Source organism: Tachysurus fulvidraco, chromosome 10 (genome assembly GCF_022655615.1).
Source record: "Tachysurus fulvidraco isolate hzauxx_2018 chromosome 10, HZAU_PFXX_2.0, whole genome shotgun sequence".
Lineage (NCBI taxonomy): Eukaryota > Metazoa > Chordata > Actinopteri > Siluriformes > Bagridae > Tachysurus > Tachysurus fulvidraco.
The window spans coordinates 20,732,782-20,757,834 of record NC_062527.1 but is presented as its reverse complement, the minus strand read 5'-3'; the positions used below and the strand labels follow the sequence as shown (position 1 = coordinate 20,757,834).

The following is a 25,053-nucleotide window of genomic DNA, read 5'->3' as shown; positions in this document are numbered from 1 at the left end:
TCCCAGACCTCCTCCTGAGGGGGTTTGTACCAACGGATTTATATCCGTCTCCAAAACGTTTCTGAGGACATTTAGACCTGGTCTTTTTACCATCGGGTAGCTATCTGATCACAGAAAACGCAGGAAGTGATCAGGTGTAAAAAAGCCACTTAGATAATAAATTATGATGTTCTTTTGAATGTGAAATTCATTCACATTTCACTGACTGTCGTACTGAATTTGTGGGAAAATAATCAACAGTGTAACACTTCAGACCACATCACATACGTACACTATATTAATGCAGTAGCTTTTATTAGTGTTTTATTTATTCTTCACTTCAATCATTTCCTATTGTTTTCCTTTTCTAAACATTCATTTCCGTTCATTTATTTGGAAAAAAAACAATAAACTGAAGCAATTAAATAAACAAAAATGCAAAAATAAGTAAATGATTCGAAAACAAATAAAGAAATAGTTTATAATATAGAAAGAAAATGTAGATACACAGATGTCTGAGTAAACATTTTTATATATCATTTCAAAATATTTTAAATAATTTATTAAAAAAACTGCACATAAATATTAGAGATTATCTTGATAACCAGATATTTATTTATTTATTTATTTATTTATTTATGAGAATGTATTTACATTTTAATTAAAGCTACTATAAGATCTTGCCATATGAAAGGTAACAGCGATGCACCGGAGAGCACAGCTAGTTTATTTCGGCTCAGCACGAGCTGGTTTCTTCTCCGACTGTAAATACGACTCTTGCTTGCGTCAGCGTTCTCGCAGCTCGGTGACCGACAGATTTATTTATTTATTTATTTATTTTATTCTCTTTCTGCCAAACGTCACAGCGGTGATTTAATTACAGGAAGCAGACTGCTGTGAAACAGGAAGAGGAAGCTCGGATCGTGTCCCCAGTTTGCTCCGGACCCCTGCGCGCTCTTGGGTCAGTGGCAGTGATGGTTACAGATGCAGCGGCACTTTAGTTCAGTTTCCATAGCTGAACTTTCGCTCCTGCTCCCGCGCCATCTCTCATAACCAGGAGGGCGTGAAGCTGGTGGAGCAGCTGGAGAGCGTGTCCCATCAGCTCGGCTAATTCCCACCTCACTCTGTCACGCCCTGTGCCATCTTTTTCATCTCCACTTTAATTACTTCCATTCATCCTGCTATTTCCATCGCGACAAATGAGGCTCTTTGCTAAAAACAGGCTGAGATTAATTGCCGGGGCTCCGTAAATGGCGCTGAACAACATCTCTGTTTTATAGGGAGCATAGCAGAAAAAAAGAAGAAAACAAGCAGAAGGAAAAGCACAGTGTCTTGGATATGATATGGAGATTGAGCTGGTTGTTTTTGGCGGAAGCTTAATTGCAGGATAATTGGTTTTAATTGCTAATTGAAGGTGATTAACACAGCTCTGGCCCTGGATGGCAAACCAATCAGCATGGTGGCCTGAGATAACATGACGCGCGCGCACACACACACACACACACACACACACACACACACACACACACACACAGATATCCTCTTTGATGATAATAGTTTTCTCTCTGATATGAAAAGTTACATATCATGAGGCAGATTCAGGGAAGTTGGATGCAAATGTCACTAAAGACAGTCTCTCTCTCTCACACACACACACACACACACACACACACACACACACACACACACAATGGCGATGTGCAAAAAAAACAAAATCCGTCACAAAAATAAGGTTCGTACAGACAGTTACAGCGGTAATAATAAAACAACAGCAGAAACACGGTAAAACAGGAGAAAAACAATCAGACTTAAGTAAAAAAAAAAAAAAAAAAAAAAGAATACTTAATGTATTCCTTACAGGAACTGAAAACAAAGTGACAAATACACAAAATAACAAACAGATGAACATAATCGACTGAGAACGTTTGTGTGCTGCTCGAGTTAGAGCTCGTGGTGGCCAAAATTATTGGAGAAATGGGAGGCTTGGCCTTACGCGACGTGTACAGGTCACGTGCACGTTTTTTGCGTAAAGCGACCGTAAACACGTGTTATTGACACCTTGTCATTTATATGTATGTTCATATCAGAGAGAAAACTATTAGCTCTGTTAATATAACTATAATTTCACATAAACCGGGTTAATAAATCCATTGAATCCATTGAAGTGTTCAATAGGGCAGCTTTTTCTGACTAGTTACTCAGATATCCTGAACTACGGCAGCTCAGAGGACGTTTTCACACCTGACTCGTTTGGAGGGTTTGTTTCGGATTCTGGTGTGTTTTCAGATTCGTTTTGTTTACACAAATTCAGATGTTATTAGTCCCAGATGAGATAATACACCATGCGACATGCGGTGAAATGCTGTTTATGATGGTTGTAAAAACAGCCAAAATAAAAAGGTCAAAGATGGAAATTAAAATCAAATAAATGGAATCAGCTGTACGATGAAATTAAGCAATATACAAAAAACAGCATATGGGTGTGTGACGTTTATATGAACACGATGAAATCCACACCAAAACAAAATAAATCACCTGAGCAAACAAACTCTGGAGCGGTTTACTTGTAAAGAGAAAGTGATCTGACTTGCACAGCAATGCATGATGGGAACGTAGGGTAGCTTGCGTGGTGTAGTTTGTTGAGCTAGTGGATAGCAGAATATGAATCGTAACTCGACACGTCTTCGGTGATAAAGATGACGTGCGTATGAGTACGTCACTTATACGCTATTTAAAAACGAAGCACAACTCATCAGTTTAAATTGACGTTTAATAGCTCGGCTCCAAAAAAACCAGGGAAACTAAATCATAACGTCTACAGTTGAAAAGAAAGACACGTTAATTTCTGTTTCGAGGGATGAACAGAAAATAAACAGGTCTAAAAATCTCTGTGTTCAATCTAAAGTAGGTGTAATTATTAACATAACCACTAGATGTCACTGTTATAATGATAAGCTAGCTTTAGCTAAGCGGATATCACTGAGAAACCAGTCTGTATCCAAGATGGCGGAAAACGTCGTTCAATAATTATACAATATATTTTCAGCATTTGATTACAACACGTTGCTTTTATCTGTTTTTAATTACCGCTACAGTTTAAGTCTTTACTGTTTAAATAATACAGGAGTCTCATCTCCAGTGACAGCACCGAGCCCTGCTTAGCATGCGTCCGACGTCGTCTTTCCTTTCTCTTCACTCTTCTCCTCTTCCTTTTTGTATTAGAAACAGATTTGATGTCCCCCTTTTTTTTTACAGCTCCTCTCTCGCACTAAAGCACAACTGAGCGCTTTAGCTTTCTTGCGTTACAGCCTGCAGAGAAGAAAAGGCTTTTAAGAGCAATTAACTCAATGGAGCTGCTCTGTAATTTGTCTTCGTTGGGCTCTGAATAATGATTTTGTTAGTGTCTAGTCAGCTGCTTAAAGCTGCTCTTGTGAACGTGAGGACTACATACGGAGTGCTTTATTAGCATCACAGAAGCAAAAAAAAAAAAAAAAAAAAACATGAACGTAGCCGAAGAGACGTTACGTTAGAAGGGTCATAAAAAAACCCATTCAGATATATATATATATATAACATTACGTATACAATAAGATATTCATTATCATTATGAATTATTTTGAAATTATTATGAGATTATTATGATATTTTGAGTGTGAATGAATAAGCCGATAATCAATATTCAGTTCAATTACAATATTGAAAAATTGGCAAAAAAAACTCAGTTCTTTCTGTATTTAATCCTTTGTGTTTGTGTGTAGGGGGCACGGTGGCTTAGTGGTTAGCACGTTCGCCTCACACCTCCAGGGTTGGGGGTTTGATTCCCACCTCTGCCTTGTGTGTGTGGAGTTTGCATGTTCTCCCCGTGCCTCGGGGGTTTCCTCCGGGTACTCCGGTTTCCTCCCCCGGTCCAAAGACATGCATGGTAGGTTGATTGGCATCTCTGGAAAATTGTCCGTAGTGTGTGTGTGTGTGTGTGTGTGTGTGAGTGAATGAGAGTGTGTGTGCCCTGTGATGGGTTGGCACTCCGTCCAGGGTGTATCCTGCCTCGATGCCCGATGACGCCTGAGATAGGCACAGGCTCCCCGTGACTCGAGGTAGTTCGGATAAAGCGGTAGAAAAATGAATGTTTGTGTGTTTGCCTTGAAGTAAAGCTTATTGTTCTGCCACCTGACCTTGTAGCAGTTTGGGTCTTTTTCTGATTCTCTGTGCTTTGGATTTTACCTGCGATTGTTACGCACTGATTGCTCGAACTCTCTCTGATTCCTGTACTGATTTTGAATTAAGGTTTAAATTTTGCTGCCTGCAATTTAATCTTTTTTCTCAGAAGGCAAAAAATGTTATTTCCTCCAGTTTTTGTTGTGTTTATCTTCAGTATTAAAAACTCTCTCTCTCTCTCTCTCTCTCTCTCTCTCTCTCTCTCTCTCTCTCTCTCTCTCTCTCTCTCACATACACGTTCTAAATACTTATGAGACTAAACTAAATCATTTCCCAAAGTGTTGGAGTGAATCCTACAGCTCATGATGAATAAGAGCATAATGAGTGCTCAATTTTCCAAAATTATGGTCAGTTTGTCACAAATCATCTAATGCAAGCTCACCCCCCCCCCCCCCATGTCTCTCAGTCCCCTGGTCCCGCTCGGCCCATATCATATTTAAGGTGATTGCAGCAGATGAGGAAATGGCAGGAATCCGAATCAGCCATAAAAGCTTTTTTGTAATCACCCAGCAAGCGCAATTTATTATTAAGAAGGCAACGTGTTTGTCCATTTTGCCACTAAACATCAAATCCAAAGAGCTTTTTGGCTTCTGAGCTCCATTAACTGGCCCACAGCCATCTTGCAGAGACTGCAGAGTCGTGTGCTTCCTGCGACCCGAACCTCAGTCAGAACAGAAAGGGGTTAAAACTTAACATGTCGGTTCAGTACGTCAGCTGACTATAACATCACTTAATATTTCTAGATTAAAGCAGTATCAGCATGTATACGATACGTCTGCGTGTGGGTGTAATTGCCACCCGTCACTTAACTGATTAATTGAACAGACAGACTTAAGAGTGCTTTCATCTGCTCTTCCTGGCTGTAAGAGGAAGCTGATTAAAAGTTCGCCCCGAGTGCTCATTAAACTCCGGCGCTCGGCCGGCCCTCGGTAAATCACAGGGCCGTGTTAGAGCCGTCTCACTGCAGCTAATTCACACGGCATGAATAAAACTCACATTCATTAACACAAACCTAGACGTGCATTGTGACAGAGCTTTTGTAATTCTACTGAGTTTGGTGAGTGAAAGAGTGAAGGTGAAGATCATTACAGGCTAAGGATTAAAAAATTAGAGCTTCTGTGTCTTTGTGTGTGTGTGTGTGTGTGTGTGGCAATTACATGTCCCATTTTGGGTATAACAAAAATCATTGTAATTATGAAGAGGAGGAGGAAGATGGGGAGGGTGATGATGGTGACGACCATGGTGATGTTAACTCAATACTGCATTTCTATCTATCTATCTATCTATCTATCTATCTATCTATCTATCTATCTATCTATCTATCTATCTATCTATCTATCTATCTATCTATCTATTTGTTTTTCCATGTCCCATGCTTACATTTCTTTCTTTCTTTCTTTCTTTCTTTCTTTCAGCTGCGTCGGTACAGAACTCGTTTTTTGCTCACGGTCCTCGACATCACACACGTAAACAGATGACACGGTGTTAATTTCTAATGAAGTGGCTGTGGTTTTGAGAGGAATAGAGGAAACGCTGCTCTCTAAGTCAGGATGCTAAGAGGAACTCGATGTGGATTGATTTCCCACAGCAGCAGCGGTAAGACTTGTGCTGGACTTTTTTTTTTTTTTATCTCCCTGCACACTGAATCCTAATCTTCTAGTCGGGTGAATAAGCCTGACTTTCGGTTCAGTCAAGATAAACACATCCCTATCTCCCCTTACTTCCTCTCTACCTTCTCGGAATGTATTTTCAGGACACACAGAGTCAGATGTGCTTCAGGGCTGTAAGTCAGAGTCGTGAGATGATGTGCTTGCTTTGTATTCGGTGCAGGAATCAGAGGGGAGGTAGTAAATGGATAAGGTTACTGCATCACTTCACATTAAACATGATCTTTCCTCCTGGTTTTCTCTCTCTCTCTCTCTCTCTCTCTCTCTCTCTCTCTCTCTCTCTCTCTCTCTCTCTCTCTCTCGCTGAGATCAGAGATAAATGGGACTCTGATGCGTCTTGCTCCCCTGTACACTCTCGCTGCCTCACTCTCTTACCATCCCTACTTGAAATGCATAGGATGTGCGTTACATTTGATTTCCAAAAGCATTTGTAGGTCACAGTTGCTCAACTATGAGCTCGAGGGGAAGATAAATATCTACTCCAGACATCTAGTGGAGTGAAAACCCGGGCATTCATCATGGACCATAAACCAGCGTTAGTTCACAAAAAAAAATTAAATATCTTACTGTAACATGCCGTGAGTGAGGGCGCGACAAAAGAGCTTGGGATTGAAGGGAACATTAATAAAATGCATTCATTTAAATAAACATGAAATATTTACATCATACTGTCGAATATTTGTGCAGCCCTGACCATCACACCCATGTTGTCCTTGTTGATCATCTCATTCCTGTTATAATGAGCTCCACTTTTCTCTTCTGAGAAGGTTTAACACCTGATGTTGGAGCTTACAGTATCTGTGTTAAATTCATTCAGCTACAAGAGCATGAGTGAGATCAGACTCTGATGTTGGGATGATGATGAGACTCCGGTTCCAGTTCATCCCAAAGGTGTTCAGTGGGGTTGAGTCAGAGTCAGGGCTCAGTGCAGGACACTCAAGATCTTCCAGTCCAACTTTCACCTCTACACCATGACTTCATGGAGCTCAGAGGCTTTATGCACAGGGGGTTCCAGAAGGTGATATGTTCAAGTTCATCACACAGAGACATTCTATACAACTTGTGTGCTTCAGACTTTGAAAGGTAAGAACCCCATGTAACTATGATGGTCAAGGGTGCACATACTTTTGGTCATATCATGTCAGAAACTGTGAAAAACATCAATGAAAGGGAAGAAGTGTGTGGAAACAAAACCAGGACAAAAACGTTTATCTGTCCTGGTTTTTATAATGTTAGAGTGAACAACTGGAATATTATATAGTTGGTTGTTAAAGAAAAATTTCACCTTGAAACACATTAAATAAATAAATAAATAAATAAATAAATAAATAGATACAATTTTTTTCTTTTGTACTTACTTAAATATTTGAATACATAATAAAATTTAATATAATAATAAAAAACAGATTTAATCTAAAATGATTCATTGGATTTAATAAATAAATAAATAAATAAATAAATAAATAAAAACATAAAAAAAGAAATACAATTTTCTTCTGTACTTAAATATTTAAATAAAAAAATACAATTAAAGAAATTAAAAATAATAATAAAAACAGATTTAATATAAAATGATTAACTGAATTTAATAAACAAACAAACAAACAAACAAATAAATAAAATCTTGTTTAACTGTTTAAAATCTCCTTATCGTACTAAAATTGTCACTGAGTCGTTGTTAAACATCGTAATCCGTTTATCCGTCAACATTAACCTTTATTTGTATCTGCAAATAGTTAATCAAGCTCACCTTCTGACCAATCAGAATGCAGGATTTAACCCGGCTATCAGACACATGACAGTTACGTCTATAGCTGAAGCAAATCCTAAGAGCAAGCAAGTTCTTCAACACGTCTGATCGGACCTCACTTCCTGAAGTGGAGAGAGGGAAAAAACAATCACTGAGCTTGTCACTTTTCACTATGAGCCATTGTATGAAAACACAAAGAAGTTCTTTTTTTTTCATTCTTCCTTTTTTGGAGCTTTTAGAGCTTTTAGTTTATGAAAAGACATCAATTGTGTAAAAAGGTGAGCAATTTCATGATGCTTTATAGTGTTTGATTTTTAAAAGCAAAGAGTTGATTAATTAGAGTAGCGATTTTAATACACTGTAGTAAAGAAAGACGACGGCGAGAGAGAGAGAGAGAGAGAGAGAGAGAGAGAGAGAGAGAGAGAGAGAGAGACATTTATAGTCTTTGTTCAGCATTTTCGACATACTTAAAAGAAAGCGTTCTCTCTGCAACAGAAAAATCCCAAGAGACGGATTTTTGAGGCGTTTTTTTTTTTTTTTTCCTGTTTGAAACCCTGAACTACAAAAGAGATGATGTACAGGAAATTATATATATATATATCCGTTTAAGGAGAATTTAGAGAACAAGAGATCCAGGCATCTCACTGAAGACTCTTGGATAGGAGTTGTTGAATATAATAATATAGAGGAGATGAAACCTTCCCCTTACCTCTAACCTCCGCCCTCCATTCACAGTGTGGTGCTCTAAGAGCTTCGGTTGGTGCGTTCTGTCGTGTGCTAGATATCCAGGCATCTCAATAAAGACTTTTGGGTAGGAGTTGTTGAATAACATGGAGGAGATGCGAAGGTGGTGAGTTTGTAGTGTAGTGGAATCTTCTAGGAAGAATCATCTCAGCATTGATCTATCTCCTAAACTACATTCATTCATTCATTCATTCATTCATTTTCTACCACTTATCCGAACTTCTCGGGTCACGGGGAGCCTGTGCCTATCTCAGGCATCACCGGGCATCAAGGCGGAGGCGCGAATCGAACCCCCAACCCTGGAGGTGTGAGGCGAACGTGCTAACCACTAAGCCACCGTGCCCCGCTCCTAAACTACAGTTAAGGAAAATTTAGTTTGAATTGAAATCCATATACACTACAAGTTAGATCAAATCCTTTTTTGTATGATTTCTAAGGAGATCAGGTGAGTACAGTAATCAGTGCGATGGGGAACCAGGCAGGAACCATGGAGAACGCTGAGGTACCCTACATGGACATTTCAATCTTTCCTTCTTTTCAATCATCCTTGAAGCAGATTTCCATTTGAATTGCACACAGATGCATTTTCTTTTCCTTTTTTGACTTCAGGGCTTTTGCTGAATGACTCCTAATTAACTGTGAAATAAAATGATTTTTATCCTTCTGCGTGCTGCTCTGTCCGACCTTTAAGACTGCCTTGCTAGCAAACTCGGTAGAAAACTATCAAAAAACGTGTAATTAATCCTCAGTGGCTATTAGAATGGAGTAACAAATCAAGGAACCCAATCTGTGAGATGCCGCTGAAGCAGCTCCTCAATATCATGGAGATTGTAATACCTGACATCCTGAGCTTCTTCAGTTCACTGGCGGTTGGTGTTGGAACGGTTTCCACCAATAGGGAACCAAATCTGGTGATATCCCTGGGATATTGAAGCCTCTTCCTGACAGCATGCCTTGAGCATTTATCCTAATTTGAGTAACGAGCCTTTGATTTTGAGTCGTGGGACCGCAGTTAAATTGCTCACATGCTGCGAGGAGTAAAATCGCAACGCAGCCTGAACCCTGGAGGCCTGGCTTTTTGCTGATGGGGAAATTTGTTAGAGTCAGAGTTGTGAAACATAACTGTGGAGGCAAAATTCCCTCCATCATCACCCTGTAAAACAGATCACATAAACCCACTGTGTAGGACATGGCCCAGAGGTCTGAAACACCATCAGTCTTAATCCACTTCAGTCTGCAGTCTAATGGCACAAGCTGAACAACTAAAACCTGTGCAGGTTATTTCTTTACGGCGGAAGAAACTAAACCTGAGAAATGAAACTTATAGACGATTACCAACCAGCACAGCAGGTCAGATCATGGGCTTTTAACTTCTGTATTGACTCTTCGCTAAGCATGATTGTAAGCCCTCTCAATAGTTGTAGAAAAGGGTCCGGAGTTATTTATTCTAAAATTTGTCGGTCTTGGGCCAATATATAAAAAACACCTCTTCTCTGAATTTACAACGTGAAATGAAAACATCAATAAACCCGTTTGGAAATAAATTATAGTTCCCTGTATTTGAAAATATGAAAATAAATAAATAAAATAAATATATAAAAAAACAAAATACAAATTGTAATATGCCTTTTCCACAAACTAGTGTACTAAATCTCACGATTTCACACATTTGGACACAAACACTCTCGATGTATCTCTTTCGGATACGTTTTAGTTCGACTCCAATAACAAATCAGCTCAATTGCATTCAGTTTTCTACCAAAATAACATTCAGAAATAAACAGATTATTTTAAAACAACAAAATCGACGTCGCAGGCCTGATTGGATGCTTGGGGTTTGTCGAAACCTCAGCGGGTTTGTTCGCTCAAGCAGAAGCAACAAATGAAAACCGGATGGTACTTTATTCCATGTTTGGTGTTTATCCGACAAACTATTCGTCTGTCTCCATCCACTAGCAGTTAACAACACCTGAGAAGTTGTTACTTGTCTCCCGAATCATGACAATCCAACAGAAACGTATCGGACTGGGTTAGCTAGCCGTCTCTACCTTATCTGTACATTACCTGTTTATTTATTACAACTAACTTCTGCTTTTTTAACTGGGCTACTAAAGACAATTTTATATTTAGCTCCTAAACCCTGTAATAATCTTCCTGTCAGTGTTCAGGGCTCAGAAACATTCTCCCAGTGTAAATGTAGATTAAATACATATCTCTTTATCCACGCTAATTCCTCTCCACCTGCTTCTCTTTTTCTACTCATCCCGAGGCATCTACAGATGTTCCGGCTCCGGTCGTGCTCCACTTCGTGAAGATTTCAGACCTTCAGTGAGAAGATGCCAACCACATGTGGTGTTTGAGGAGAACAACCTCCTTAACAATACAGTATAGTACATAACTGTCAGACGGTCTGACTGTAGAAAGGAAATTATTCATAATAACACTCTTTGGTGATTATAACAGTTTATAATCACTCTCTCAAGTGTCACCCAAATGAGGTTGAGGTTCATTTTTGAGTCTGGTTCCTCTCAAGGTTTCTTCCTGTTCCACCTAAGGGAGTTTTTCCTCACCAAGTCACCTCAGTCACCTCAGACTTGTTGCGACTTGTAGACTCATCGGGAAGAAATACAAACACATTTAATCTTGAACTATTGTATAATCTTTTTCTATTATATTTCTTATGTTCTGTGAAGCTAAAAAATACAAATAAATACAAAAGATAAGTAAATTTGCATTGTATTAAATTATATCCAATGCACATAAGGTGCAAAATAATAACAATGTACAGTGTAATCATTACGACTAGGAAACAATTTTTTTCAATCGTCTCTTGCTTTTATGTTACATTCTCTTACAATTAAGAGCACTTTATTTCTTCAGTCCATATTTTCCAGACATGAATTAGCCCATTTAGAAGCCTGAACTACATACAAGATTGTTTTATGCCATAAAATTACCTTTGGTTCCTCTGTAATGTGTGATATGAGGAAATGTTCCCACATTGCTATGACTCACAGAGCCTAACCATTACTAATGAGGTAAATCAGTCTAGGGTAGAAAATGTTCGTTATTTATTGTTGCGTTAAATAAAATGGAACTCAGGCCAGTAGGTTTATTTACAATGATTCAGTTCAGTAACGGTGCGAATAATAAAAAAAAAAGGTTAAGAGAACATAGTCTGGAACTTTCATCTCTGGAATAGTTGAATAGACAGACTGCTATAATAAGTCTGGTGATCAAAGTCCATCTGGTCATCTGCATTGTCATGGCAACAATACCACACACACACACACACACACACACACACACACACACACACACACACACACACACACACACACACACACACACACAAAGAGATGTTCTGATACCTGCTATTGGGTGTAGATCCAAGATCCAACATCACAGTCTTAAAGCAAAGGTCAAAAAAAAGTCACGCACAAAAATCAAAACATGACATAACAAAATAAGGAATACTTTTAGTCCCTACTCAAATTAAGAGACTGGGAAGACTTTACAAAGTATAATTTATATGATGCGTTTATATAATTAACAAAAAAATATATATATACAAATGCGAAGAAACAGGAAATGAGCCTCTGACTACAATTCGGCAGACTCTGACCTCTGCTGGTAGGGAGGGGTACTACCTCAGACTAGACACATGACAACTGTGAATGAACTGTGAACAGAGAACAAAAGTGGATCAAGAACTGAGCCCTGGGGGGTGGAGGATGTGTGGTGGTGAAACAGAAACATTTCATTCTAGCTGGAATGATATGACCAGATTATGTAATCTATGTACAAGTGCAGCTCCTGAGGCTATTGCGTTAAAGATTAACATTATATCTGCCAATCAAGTGAAGCCTTATATATATATATATGTGTGTGTGTGTGTGTGCGTGTGCGTGTGTGTGTGTGTGTGTGTGTGTAGGGATGTGATAGCCTATTGGTTAAGTTGTGACAGAAGGTTGTGAGTTCAAATCCCAGGTCCGCCAAGCCACATCAGGGCCCCTGAGCAAGGTCTTTAAGCCTTAATTGCTCAGTTATATAAAAATATAAAATGAGATGCGTCTTCCAAATGCCATAATTGTTTTTCTCGGATGTTCTCTACACTGTTTATTCTACTGGTTCATCAACTGGAGTCTATCCCAGGATGCACTAGGAAGGATATACTCTGGACAGGATGGCAGTCTACCGCAAGGCACGTACTCACACACCCATTCACACAGGGATCGGGGAAGGAAACCAGACTACTGTACAGTATATAGACAAAACTCCCCCAAAGGACTGCATTACATATGAACTCCATACACACATATACTGTATGCAAAGGTGAGAATCATTTCCCCAACCCTGAAGGTGTGAGGCAAACATGCTAACCATGAAGCCACCATGCATAATATCTGTTATATATCTAATCTTTTACATGAAAGGGAACGTGTATAATATTTCAAGTATAATGTATAAGCTGCATATTTTATGTCCAGTCTCATATTAAAGCTTGCTGAAAAAAAGCTGTCAAACAGTAACTATAAGATAAGCTATACAGTACGTACATCCATCCACCCACCTGTCCATCCATCCAAACATTTCAAATATATCTTTATTTCGCTATCATTGAAAAGCTAGTTTCTCCAGCTTGTCTAGCTTTCCTAGGTCCATTATTTCATTTACACTGCTATATTTTTCATCTGACATCATCAGACATCTGCTTCTTTTTTTCGTTCACGGGGTACGGTGGCTTCACCTATATGCATTTAAATACTCCACAAAGCAGAAAAAAATGGGAGAATAAACTTTTTTTTCCCCTTTTATTCATTTTCAGGAGGTGATTTATTCTTCTGTAGATTTGGCACAAATCCCGGGACCTCTATGTGTGAGGTAGGAATAAATTGTCGATGGAACGTCCAGCTATCGCTATTAACCTTGCACAGTCAATGTGAGAAATCAGTAAAACCTGAAGGAAAGCCACATGGACATGGAGAAAACATGCAGAGAAACTTCACACAGAGAATAACCCAAGCTCAGGAACCCAGAAACTGTGAGGAAGCAATGCTACCTGCTGCGGTATAGCAACGTCTAAAATTAAAAACGCGATTTTGTTTTTCATTCAGTAATAAATTCATCATTGCTTCTTATAGCTGGTAGTAAGACTGGGATGTTTTAACCTGAATCCCTAACAGACATGTAAATGTAAATGAATTCCAAAGGATGGTAGCTTTGTGATACTCACATGCATCTCTAATGAGTGACCAGCTGACTAGATGGAGGGAGAGAGAGAGAGAGAGAGAGAGAGAGAGAGAGAGAGAGAGAGAGAGAGAGAGAGAGAGATACAGCGGGAGATTTACACTGTTCATTTCAGCTGTGATTTTCCACACAAGCTGAAATGATCAATATTCAGATGATGACGCATCAAAGAAAAAAAACGCAGAGAAAGAGTGAATCAAATGGGCAAGCATATTGCAAGTGCGAGGCAGTAAGCAAGTGAGAAAGGGAGAGGAGAGACAGTGCACGCGACAGAACGAGCAGAAGCCAGAATGAGCAGAGCGAGAGAGGGATAAATGGCACGGATGATCGACAACACTTTGCCGTCCGCAGCTCGCTATCTTTCAGTCCACAGCTCTGGAGAAAATACAAAATACACTATGGGATTTCTGAATCTGTTTCATTTTAGGAGGCTTGGCATTTCTTTCATTCTTTTTGCGTTCACTTCACTGGCTTTTTTCCCCTTGGATTCGTCCTTCGTCTGGCTTTTCCAGAAGTCTGCAGAAAAGGACAGTTGAATGCAGTCACTGATGTTCACAAAAGAATGGGTAAGTTTGCTCTTTGATTTGCACAGTATGGACATGAATAGGAAATGAATAGTGAATTGAAAAGCCAGCGGAGAGAGAGAGAGAGAGAGAGAGAGAGAGAGAGAGAGAGAGAGAGAGAGAGGGAGGTAGAAGACTGTCTGTTCACTTAAAATTTCATCCTTCTTATACCCTTTCCCATTTTTTTTATTCCATTCAAACCTGTGATTTAGATTGTGATTGAATAACAGCAGCGGTGTTATTTAAGGAGAAATGATAAGGATGAGTAGAAGGGTGCTGATAAAAGTCATTCACGTTCCGTATGGTTCCGAATGCGGCGTAAATGTAAAGCAAGAGGTTATGGAAATGGAATCTATTCAGAAATCTGCAAAAGAGCAACAGATTTAAGTGTCTGAATCAGTTGAATGAATAATGCATGAATTTGGGCATTTGGCATAATTATGTATTAATGAGTTGATTATCATTAAAAAAAATAAAATAAAATAAAATAAAAAAATACAGAAACCAGCTACAAGATATCCAAAGCTCAATTTCTGCATCGATATGAATATTTGCTGCTAAACCTAGAGCTCAAGACGCACTTATGCTGAGATCAGATGTGCTTATCTTTATACCCACCCAGGTTTTCATTCCAAGGTGGCCATTGGTGGGACAAGCACCAGCAGCACTTTGTGTGATCAGCATGCTACTGTGCCTCCCTCCTGCGTCATGCACAGCCTGCCCTCAGAAATGCCGCTGCGAGGACCTGCAGTTTTACTGCGACACGCAGGGACTCATGGCGCCCCCAGACGGCGTGGACAGAGGAGCCCTGGGACTCTCGCTCCGGCACAACAGCTTTACTGAGCTGAGCCCTGACCAGTTCTTTGGCTTCACACAGCTGACCTGGCTCCACTTGGACCACAACCAAATACACACTGTGCATGGAGATGCCTTCCAGGGGCTCTACAAGCTCAAGGATTTGAACCTGAGCTCAAACCGCATCACAAAGCTGCCGAATACAACCTTCATCCACCTCATCAACCTCCAAATCCTGGATCTATCCTTCAACCAGATGACCGCACTGGAGCCCGAGCTCTTTCACGGACTTCGGAAGCTCCAGATCCTCCACCTGAGGTCCAATTTATTGAGGACTATGCCTGTGCGGGCCTTCTGGGACTGCTGGAGTCTGGAATATCTTGGTTTGAGCAACAACCGACTCCGGAGCCTGGCTCGGAATGGATTCGCCGGGCTAATAAAGCTACAGGAGCTCCATTTGGAACACAACCACTTGACCAAGATAAATCTGGCCCACTTTCCACGTCTTGTAACTCTCCAGTTCCTCTATCTGCAGTGGAACAAGATTAACAATTTAACGTGTACCATGGAGTGGGAGTGGACCACCTTGGAAAAACTGGATCTAACCGGGAATGAGATACGCACTCTAACCCCCGAAGTGTTTGAAACTTTATCGAACCTTAAGGTTCTTCTGCTAGATAACAACAAGCTGAGCAGCCTCGATGCCCAAACCATGGATATGTGGAAGTCCCTGAACACCATCGGGTTGTCCAGCAACCTTTGGGAATGTACCAACAGAATCTGCAACCTGGCAAGCTGGCTTAGTAAGTTTAAAGGTCGATGGGAGCAACCCATCCTATGCCACAGCCCTGAGTACACACAGGGTGAGGAAATACTGGATGCTGTTCATGGATTCCATCTCTGCCAAAATATCTTAGCACCTATTGCACCAACCAGCACCATGAAGGAGACCACATTACCCCAACAGTTCACTAGATCTTTGTTTGGGAATATGCAGACGCCAACACAGGACTTCTATAAAGAGAATCTTGGGAGCTTTAGTATTTTCACCACTCCTGCCATAACTTCCAAATCTACACCGACTGCAACGGCTAACACCACCACCACCACCACCACCACCACCACCCTCACCACCGAGGAGCTGGAAGACATAACCGACAACTCTGCTATGATGGACAACATGGTACTTACCCAGACAATAATTGTAGGTACCATGGCTCTTTTGTTTTTCTTCTTTCTCATCATTTTCATAGTGTATATCTCATGGAAGTGCTGCCCGCACTCTATTCGACGAACCCAACACTGCTTGACCATTCAGAACAGGCAACAGAATCGGACACAGGAAAGGCAGCCGATGGCAGACCCGGCCACGCAGCTGCCCTTTAACGAGTACGAGCTGACTCATAACGACGGTGCACTTGTAATCATAAATGGCTACGGACAGTGCAAGTGTCAGCATCCGGCTTACAAAGAGTGTGAAGTATAAACACTATTTATTTCCACAGATGTTCCATTGACAATTTTGTCCATTTCAAATAAAACCTGGTTTGTTTCTGAAAATTTCAGTTTGTAAAGAAAAAAATGAAATACATGCTTTTTTCCCCCGGCTTTGGAATTCAATAAAAATAACCCGAAGGTCATGTCGATGGTATTTTTAGAGAAATATTATGGAAAAAAAAACAGAACAATAAAAATGGCAGTCTTAAACCACACTTTTTGTCTTATATGATATTTGACATTAGAGTAGGAATTAGTGAAATGATTTGTGCAAAGAGAAATAATAGGAAATGAGGGAAAATAAGGAACATAATAATGTTGTGATATAAAATAAACACTGAAAGGTTTGTACTTTTGCTGTAATAATTAAAGGCATAAAATTAGATCTGGATGAAGAGCCCATGAGATCTGACCAGTGCATGTTCATTTAGTATGTAAGGAGAACAAGACTGGACAAAAGAGTCACTCTGATAGTTTCTCCCTTCCTTCCTTCCTTCCTTCCTTCCTTCCTTCCTTCCTTCCTTCCTTCCTTCCTTCCTTCCTTCCTTCCTTCCTTCTTTTCTTCCGTCTTTCCATAACATGATAAAACCAAGAAGACAACACTTGTAGGTAGCTTCATTACATGACAGGTTCTGAGAAAGCGATCAAGTCTTCATAACAGGTAGATGTATTTAAACACTTGGTGTTATGTGATTATAAGAAAATAATCAACAATGAAGTGATTACATGTTTAATTTTCTAATAATTTGATTATATTTTAGTAAAAGAAAGAAAAAGAAAAAGAGTGAAAGAAAAGAGTGAAAGAAAATGTCATACTTTTTATCCATTTCGAGATACATTTATTGTTCACGGTGAAACAAGTTAGCTCTTGTTATTAGCACTTCATTTATAGAATTTATAGCAGCTGTAAACAGCCTCTCTTTTATTAAGTTAAAGGCAGGGTCTAACAAATGTGAAGCCAATAAGCAGAAAGGGGCGGGGCTTGTCAATATGGGCGGAGAGTGTTCAGTGCGCATGTGTGTGGCATTAGCAGAAAGCAGATTTAACATCGACATGGAGGATAAAAACAAAGAAAGAAAGAGAAGAAAGGCTTACGATAAGGCAAGAAGTAGGACGTGTTAATATAGGATCAGCTTTCCAGCGCTGGAGAGAACTGAAGGAGCAGGAAGTTGGCCACATATTCACAGATTGGAGTTTCCCGAGTCAATAACTCCTGAGCTAAACGCTGTTACTACACAAATAACACCTCTTTTCTATCGTAGTAATGTAGAGAGGCAGCTACAACCTCGTTTTGTGTAGTAACAGTGTTTAGCTCAGGAGTTATCGACTCGGGAAACTCCGACCTGTGAATATGTGGCCGACTTTACTTAAGACGCCGAGGCGCTTTTTTCCTTCTCGATAGGTGAGTAACGTTGGTTTTGCTTTGTTACACAGAACTAATATATGCCTTTGTCCTTTACATCATTATGCTTGTGTGGCATTTTTGCTTGTTTGTTTATCTACAATCGTATTGTTCTTCCCTTCAGCTATGATAGACACTTTTCTCTCCGTCAGTCGCCTGGTTACGTATGTATGTGTGGGCGGAGCTATCGATACAGGCGTGGGACCCATTTTGGGTTAGGGGTGTGTTTGTTTTTGGTGATTTCAAATGTCAACATTGGCTTTCAAACAACGGAGACCCCACCTTTAATAAGATGAAAACAAAACAAATATCAAACTGAAGAGAAAAGCTTCAGCATATCAACCTTTATATGTTTTCTTTATTAACGGCACATTTCCCAATCTTTTTCATTATAAGTCTTTGATTACCCGAAGCGTTCATGTGAATGAGCCGTAGCCATAGAAACGTTAGAAGCGTATTAATATAAAACCCGTGATTTTTATGTTATATGTTTTTGTTATAGAAAATGAATCAGCACCCACCTTCTGCCCAATCAGGTTTAATCGGAATTCAACAGCGCTGTGTTGTAAAAGTAAACGCTGTCGGTGAAACAAACGTTTGTTTGTCTAGGGCAGAATTCCAGCTTTCCAAGGTGAATTAACTTGTGCGGGGGAAACAGAATAATATTTTCATTGAAGCAGTCGAAGAAAAGGTACTTGTGTGTGGAACCGATGTTTTCCTTGTATCGAGGTGGTAAAGAAAAAAGGTGACCTGATTTCCACAGTGATGGATCACTGTTGTGAAAAGATTTTGATATGAACTAAGTGGATAAATGGAAACCGTTGGCTGGCGGAAAGGTAGGAAAAAAAAAAAAACAGTGCATTCAAAGTGCAGAATGTAAAAAAAAAAAGAAAGGAAAAAGAAAACTAACACTTTACCTAAGGTTCATGAGCAGGACACCTACAGTACAGTACATCATCATCTTACGGTATAAACACACAGGAGTTCATCTTCTTGTTATTAGACTTCATTTGCTTGACATAAGGCTGTCATGAAAGCTGATTTCATAACCCAGTTAATAGACCTTCTCTGGCCACTAAGTGCAGTATCTGAGCATTGATTTTTCAATCTAAAGTTCAATATTATGTGTAGATTCATGACATAAAAAAAAAAAAAAAGAAATTAAGTCCATTTCGGTTCCAGGTTGTGACATTATGTAGAGAGTTGACATTTATATTCCCATATTAGCTTGAGGATTATAAGAACAGAGGCATAGCTGAAAGAAAAGAAAAGATGAACAGCTGCACAGGCTAAAGGATGGACATCGAGGTAAAGGATACATGTTTTTTTATTTAGTGATCGTTATTTAGATTACTGAGTAGATGATCGCAAATGACCCATGTGAGTACAATTAAAAAAAAAAAAAGAGGGACGTGAGCGAGATCGTTTTTTTTTCCGGGAAGGATAAGAATTGTGTAATTATGCCAGGCTCAGGCTCAGCATCATTAACCTTCAATAACTTCATGCTATTTAGTTGATTTTGTCGTGCCTGCTTCATACTGTATTAGTGATCCAGTGAAGCCATTATGAGTGTGTGACCAATCATGTTGCACAATATCAGGAACGGATGCTAGGTTATCATATCCTGAAAGAAAATCATATAGAATGGAAATAAAAATGTCCCAGTTTAGTAAGATTTTGAGGCAAGAATATTTTATACCACTGTGTCTAAAAAGCCATTAAGATGTTTACTATTACAAGTTATGATGGAAAATGATAGAAGTTTTATTGATGCTTGTCATTGTTAAGTTGGAATTGACCTTGACTTGCATTCCCCATCAGCCCCAGCATGTTACTGTGTCTTGGACTGATGTGTTATTTTGTCCTGGATTGATGTTCTATTTTGTGTTACTGTGTCCTGGACTGATGTGTTACTGTGTCCTGGTCTGATGTGTTACTGTGTCCTGGACTGATGTGTTACTGTGTCCTGGACTGATGTGTTACTGTGTCCTGGACTGACGAGTTACTGTGTCCTGGACTGACGAGTTACTGTGTCCTGGACTGACGAGTTACTGTGTCCTGGACTGATGTGTTACCGTGTCCTGGACTGATGTGTTAGTGTAATGATCTGATGTGTTACTGTGTCCTGGACTGATGTGTTACCGTGTCCTGGACTGACGTGTTACCGTGTCCTGGACTGACGTGTTACTGTGTCCTGGACTGACGTGTTACTGTGTCCTGGACTGACGTGTTACCGTATCCTGGACTGACGAGTTACTGTGTCCTGGACTGATGTGTTACCGTGTCCTGGACTGATGTGTTAGTGTAATGATCTGACGTGTTACTGTGTCCTGGACTGACATGTTACTGTGTCCTGGACTGACGTGTTACTGTGACCTAGACTGACGTGTTACTGTGTCCTGGACTGACGTGTTACTGTGTCCTGGACTGACGTGTTACTGTGTCCTGGGCTGACGTGTTACTGTGTCCTGGACTGACGTGCTACCGTGTCCTGGACTGATGTGTTACTGTGTCCTGGACTGACATGTTACTGTGTCCTGGGCTGACGTGTTACTGTGTCCTGGACTGACGTGTTACTGTGTCCTGGACTGATGTGTTACCGTGTCCTGGACTGACGTGTTACCGTGTCCTGGACTGATGTGTTACCGTGTCCTGTTGTATTCAGTGCAAAACAAGCAGCTCTGTCGCTGCACTGTAGGCTAAAAATAGCTTAATAGAGCCTGGGGGCTTAACAGTGGTAGATACAGTACACACATTTAATATGACACCAGACAGAAAATGAGCAAGATGCAATATCTTCTTCATACGATTCAGGTGCAGCACTTTAAGCTCTTGTTAGTGAACCAGTTCAGAGATTTTATTCGATTTGTCTACATTTAAACCTTACAGACAGCACAACAGCAGAAAACTGCGTGTGATTCTTTCTTTCTTTCTTTCTTTCTTTCTTTCTTTCTTTCTTTCTTTCTTTCTTTTTTGCAAATTCAGGTTAGATATTATGCATCTTATAAAGCTGCATTCATGAACAGATAAAAAAATATGTAATTTGTCAGATGCTAAGAATCTCTCATATTGCGGCTGCTCTGGAATTTAAAATCAGACTAAAACCTATGAAAAAATAAAAAAAAGCGAGATTTGTTTTCCTGAGCTGTGTGAATGAACTACAGCACGGTTAATACCTGTGTGAAAGGACGTGAATAAATGCATTTTTCCGTCCCGATACTTCGCTTATTCCTTCCTGCTGTGATTTCAGGCTTTGACGGCGTGTTCTGAGGCAGAAAGGAAGGAAACAGTATGCTGCATTGTGATAAGGTGGAAGGCAGGATGTGTTCGAGGACGTAATCTGCACTACAGAAGAAGGAAAAAAAACCTCGAGATTTATAAAAGCCAATTTTTTTGTGTAGTGTTTGTTGTGTTGGATTCTTTTGTATTTAAGGTTTAATAAAAGAATGAGCGACTGCTGCATCTCCTTTAGAGGCTGGGGAATGTGAAGCAAAGCCACTGTGCACGCCAAACCACTAACATGCCACGTCAACAACACGGCTTCCTCCTAGATTTCCTCTTTTATTCTGTTCATCAACACAGATTTCATCAGGTGAGACAACAACGTGCAACACACGACGTAAACACTAGGTTAGAATTTTCTAGACCTGCAGCTCTGACACCTCACAGCTCTTATACAGTAATGAACTTTTTTTCTTATTTGTTGTGGTTTCTATAGCAACAGTTAACACACAGGGACAGTTATTCCGAATAAACTGAATAAAAAAAAAAACACGGTAAAGTTTTCTCGAAGGAGTAGCGATGGGAAGTTCGGTTCTTTTCTGTGAACCGGTTCTTTCGGACAGTGAAGCGGTTAATGAAAAGGGTTCAATAATCCACTTCACCAGTTCTTTTACGTCATGACGTAAATTCCTTCATCCTTCATTAATACATCGATTTAACACATTCGAAAAGTTCTTTGTAATCATAACTTTAGTTGAATACGTTTCTTACGTTTAAGTTTTGCAACTAAAACACGCAGTACAGGCATCGATGTGCAAACGTGGATGTTTTACGTGTTTTAAAGATATAAAGTTAACAAACTAATCTTCATCGATTTATAAAAACTTACAGTAAAAGCGTAATTTTGGAATGTTTCTTTCGCTCCATCACTGTTTCAAAAACTAATGTAACTGAGTTAAACACTCGTACGTACGTTGATAAGACATTAAATCATAACCACTTCTTTTTGTTGCTGTATCAGTTCAGTGATTTACGCATGCGCAGTAACAACAGCTCATCGGCTCTCAGTATGTCGGACTCGTCCGAAAGAAGCAGTTCTCAGTTCAGTATACTGATGATTCGCTGTATCAGTTCAGTGATTCACACATGCGCAGTATCAACAGCTCGAGCTCCCAATTCTCTCAGCACAACATGTCTCAGTTCAGTGTTCAGTTCAGTTCAGTGTTCAGTTAGTAACTTGTGGATCAGCGCTGACTCGAGACGCGAACTCTTTAGAACGAATCAGTCCGATTTGGTGAACCGGTTCATCCAGTTCACTAAAAAGAACCGGTTCAAAAGAACGATTCATTCACGAACCGGCCATCACTAGTAAGGAGTCTCATCACACCACAACCTTGGTGGCCTTCATCATAGCAAACCTCTGGAGACCTTCCACAACGTCATACCACAAGTCATACCACACTTTTGGTGACCTTCATCATACCACACATTTGACATTCATGTGGCATACAAATGTCTTCAAGACTGTTGATATTACAAAAAAAAAGGTCTCTTATTTGCTGGCACACTGTATGGAAAGGTGAACCTAACTCTTAAAGATGATAAAGAACCCAACAAAGGGCCATTAGTTCTACATGAACATTCAGTAATTCGTCTGTGCTTCTTTGTTCAACTCTTAAAGAAGTATTTATTTCCATCAATATGTGCTGCTCTCTGATAAAAGACAAGATGCAGACTCGGCTCTAATGGCCTTCTGAGGATTTCCACCTAATCATCCCATTTTCTCTAGATTACAGAGAGGAAACATCCTAATGCAAGGATCAAAGTTAGTGTTTATCTGTTTCTAACATCGATTAAAATGTCCATGTGAAATCAATGATGATTTTCATTTGAAAGCGACTACACACCATTTTGCCTAAAAGCATTGTAGTGCTGCAGATCTGATATGTGGCTAACGCTACGTGATTAGCTAATACTTTACCCAGAAGTGAGATATCATGACCCAATATTTATTATTAACTAGAATTAGCTGACTGGAATTATATTCGCTACTAAAAGTGTTAACTAACCTGGAATTAACAGGTTAAATATAAACTTAGTGTTTAGCAAATGAACTGAACTTACCTCTGATATTATACCAGTCTTTGTTTATTCCAGCAAACTGAAAGAGTTAGCTGAGGCTAGGATGCTAATCATCGGGTGAAGCTTAAATGATTCGACGTGAAAGCGAAATGATTCAATGTGAAGCTTAAATAATTTGATGTTAAACTGAAATGGTTCAGTGTGAAACTGAAATGATTGGATGTGAAAACAAAAGGATTCATTGTGAAGCTGAAATGATTCAATGTGAAACTGAAATGATTCAGTTTGAAGCTGAAATGGTTCAGTGTGAAACTGAAATGATTGTGTGTGAAAACAAAATGATTCATTTTGAAGCTGAAATTATTTAATGTGAAGCTGAAATGATTCAATGTGAAACTGAAATGATTCAATTTGAAGCTGAAATGATTGGACATGAAGCTGAAATGATTCAATGTGAAACTGAAATGATTCAATGTGAAACTGAAATGATTCAGTTTGAAGCTGAAATGGTTCAGTGTGAAACTGAAATGATTGGGTGTGAAAACAAAATGATTCATTGTGAAGCTGAAATGATTCAATTTGAAGCTGAAATGATTGGACGTGAAGCTGAAATGATTCAATGTGAAACTGAAATGATTCAGTTTGAAGCTGAAATGGTTCAGTGTGAAAATAAAACGATTCAGTGTAAAACTGAAATAATTAGATGTAATAACAAAATGATTCAGTGTGAAATTAAAATGTTTCAGTTTGAAGCTGAAATGGTTTAATGTGAAAATAAAACGATTCAGTGTAAAACTGAAATGATTAGATGTAATAACAAAATGATTCAATGTGAAGCTGAAATGATTCAAGGTAAAACTGAAACGATTCAGTGTAAACCGAAAAGGTTCAGTATTGGGCTACCAATCGGAAGGTTGTGAGTTCGAATTCCACGTCCACCAGGCTGCCACTGCTGGGCCCCTGAGCAAGGCCCTTAACCTTGAGATAAAAATGTAAGTCGCTCTGAATAAGGGCATCTGCTAAATGCTGGAAATGTAATATAAATCTAAAATAAACGGATATAAAATAAATGTGAAACTGAAATGATTCGATTCTAACCGGAAATGATAATTGAAACGATGATAAGATTCTAAACCGAAAGGATCGGATGCTGAACTCGTTCGATGTACAGCACATTAATATTTCCTGTATGACAACCATAGGAGAAGACAAGAGAGCACTGAAGAAGAGAGCACTGAAGAAGAGAGCACTGAAGAAGAGAGCGCTGAGATTTGTTTTGACTTTGAAGGTCTAATAAAAATGTAACGAGTAAAAAGAACATGTTCCGCTCTTTTACTGTAATTAGATTAAAGATTAATAAAAAAGATTTATAATTCTATAATACTAAAATATATATATGAACATTGTAGATTCACACTGAAGGCATCAAAACTATGAATTAACACTAATGTGGAATTATATACGTACATAACAAAAAAGTGTCATATTCTAGGTTCTTCAAAGTCGCCACCTTTTGCTCTGATTACTGCTTTGCACACTCTCGGCATTCTCTCGATGAGCTTCAAGAGGTCGTCACCTGAAATGGTCTTCCAACAGTCTTGAAGGAGTTCCCAGAGATGCTTAGCACTTGTTGGCCCTTTTGCCTTCACTCTGTGGTCCAGCTCACCCCAAACCATCTCGATTGGGTTCAGGTCCGGTGACTGTGGAGGCCAGGTCATCTGGTGCAGCACCCCATCACTCTCCTTCATGGTCAAATAGCCCTTACACAGCCTGGAGGTGTGTTTGGGGTCATTGTTCTGTTGAAAAGGTGGCGTGTCCAAAACTTTTGGAAGGTGTGTCCAAACTTTTGGTCTGTACTATATATATATATATATATATATATATATA

At 39.5% G+C, this 25,053-nt stretch overlaps 1 protein-coding gene across 1 annotated transcript; it reads left to right on the top strand.

Moving 5' to 3' along the window:
• Positions 1-13,661: 13,661 nt before the first annotated feature.
• LOC113660820 (leucine-rich repeat transmembrane neuronal protein 2-like) lies at positions 13,662-16,692 on the top strand. The gene is made up of 2 exons (XM_027174622.2): positions 13,662-14,171; positions 14,791-16,692. Exons 1-2 carry the CDS (start codon positions 14,142-14,144, stop codon positions 16,447-16,449), a joined length of 1,689 nt encoding a protein of 562 aa, XP_027030423.2. The 5' UTR covers positions 13,662-14,141; the 3' UTR covers positions 16,450-16,692.
• Positions 16,693-25,053: the final 8,361 nt, after the last annotated feature.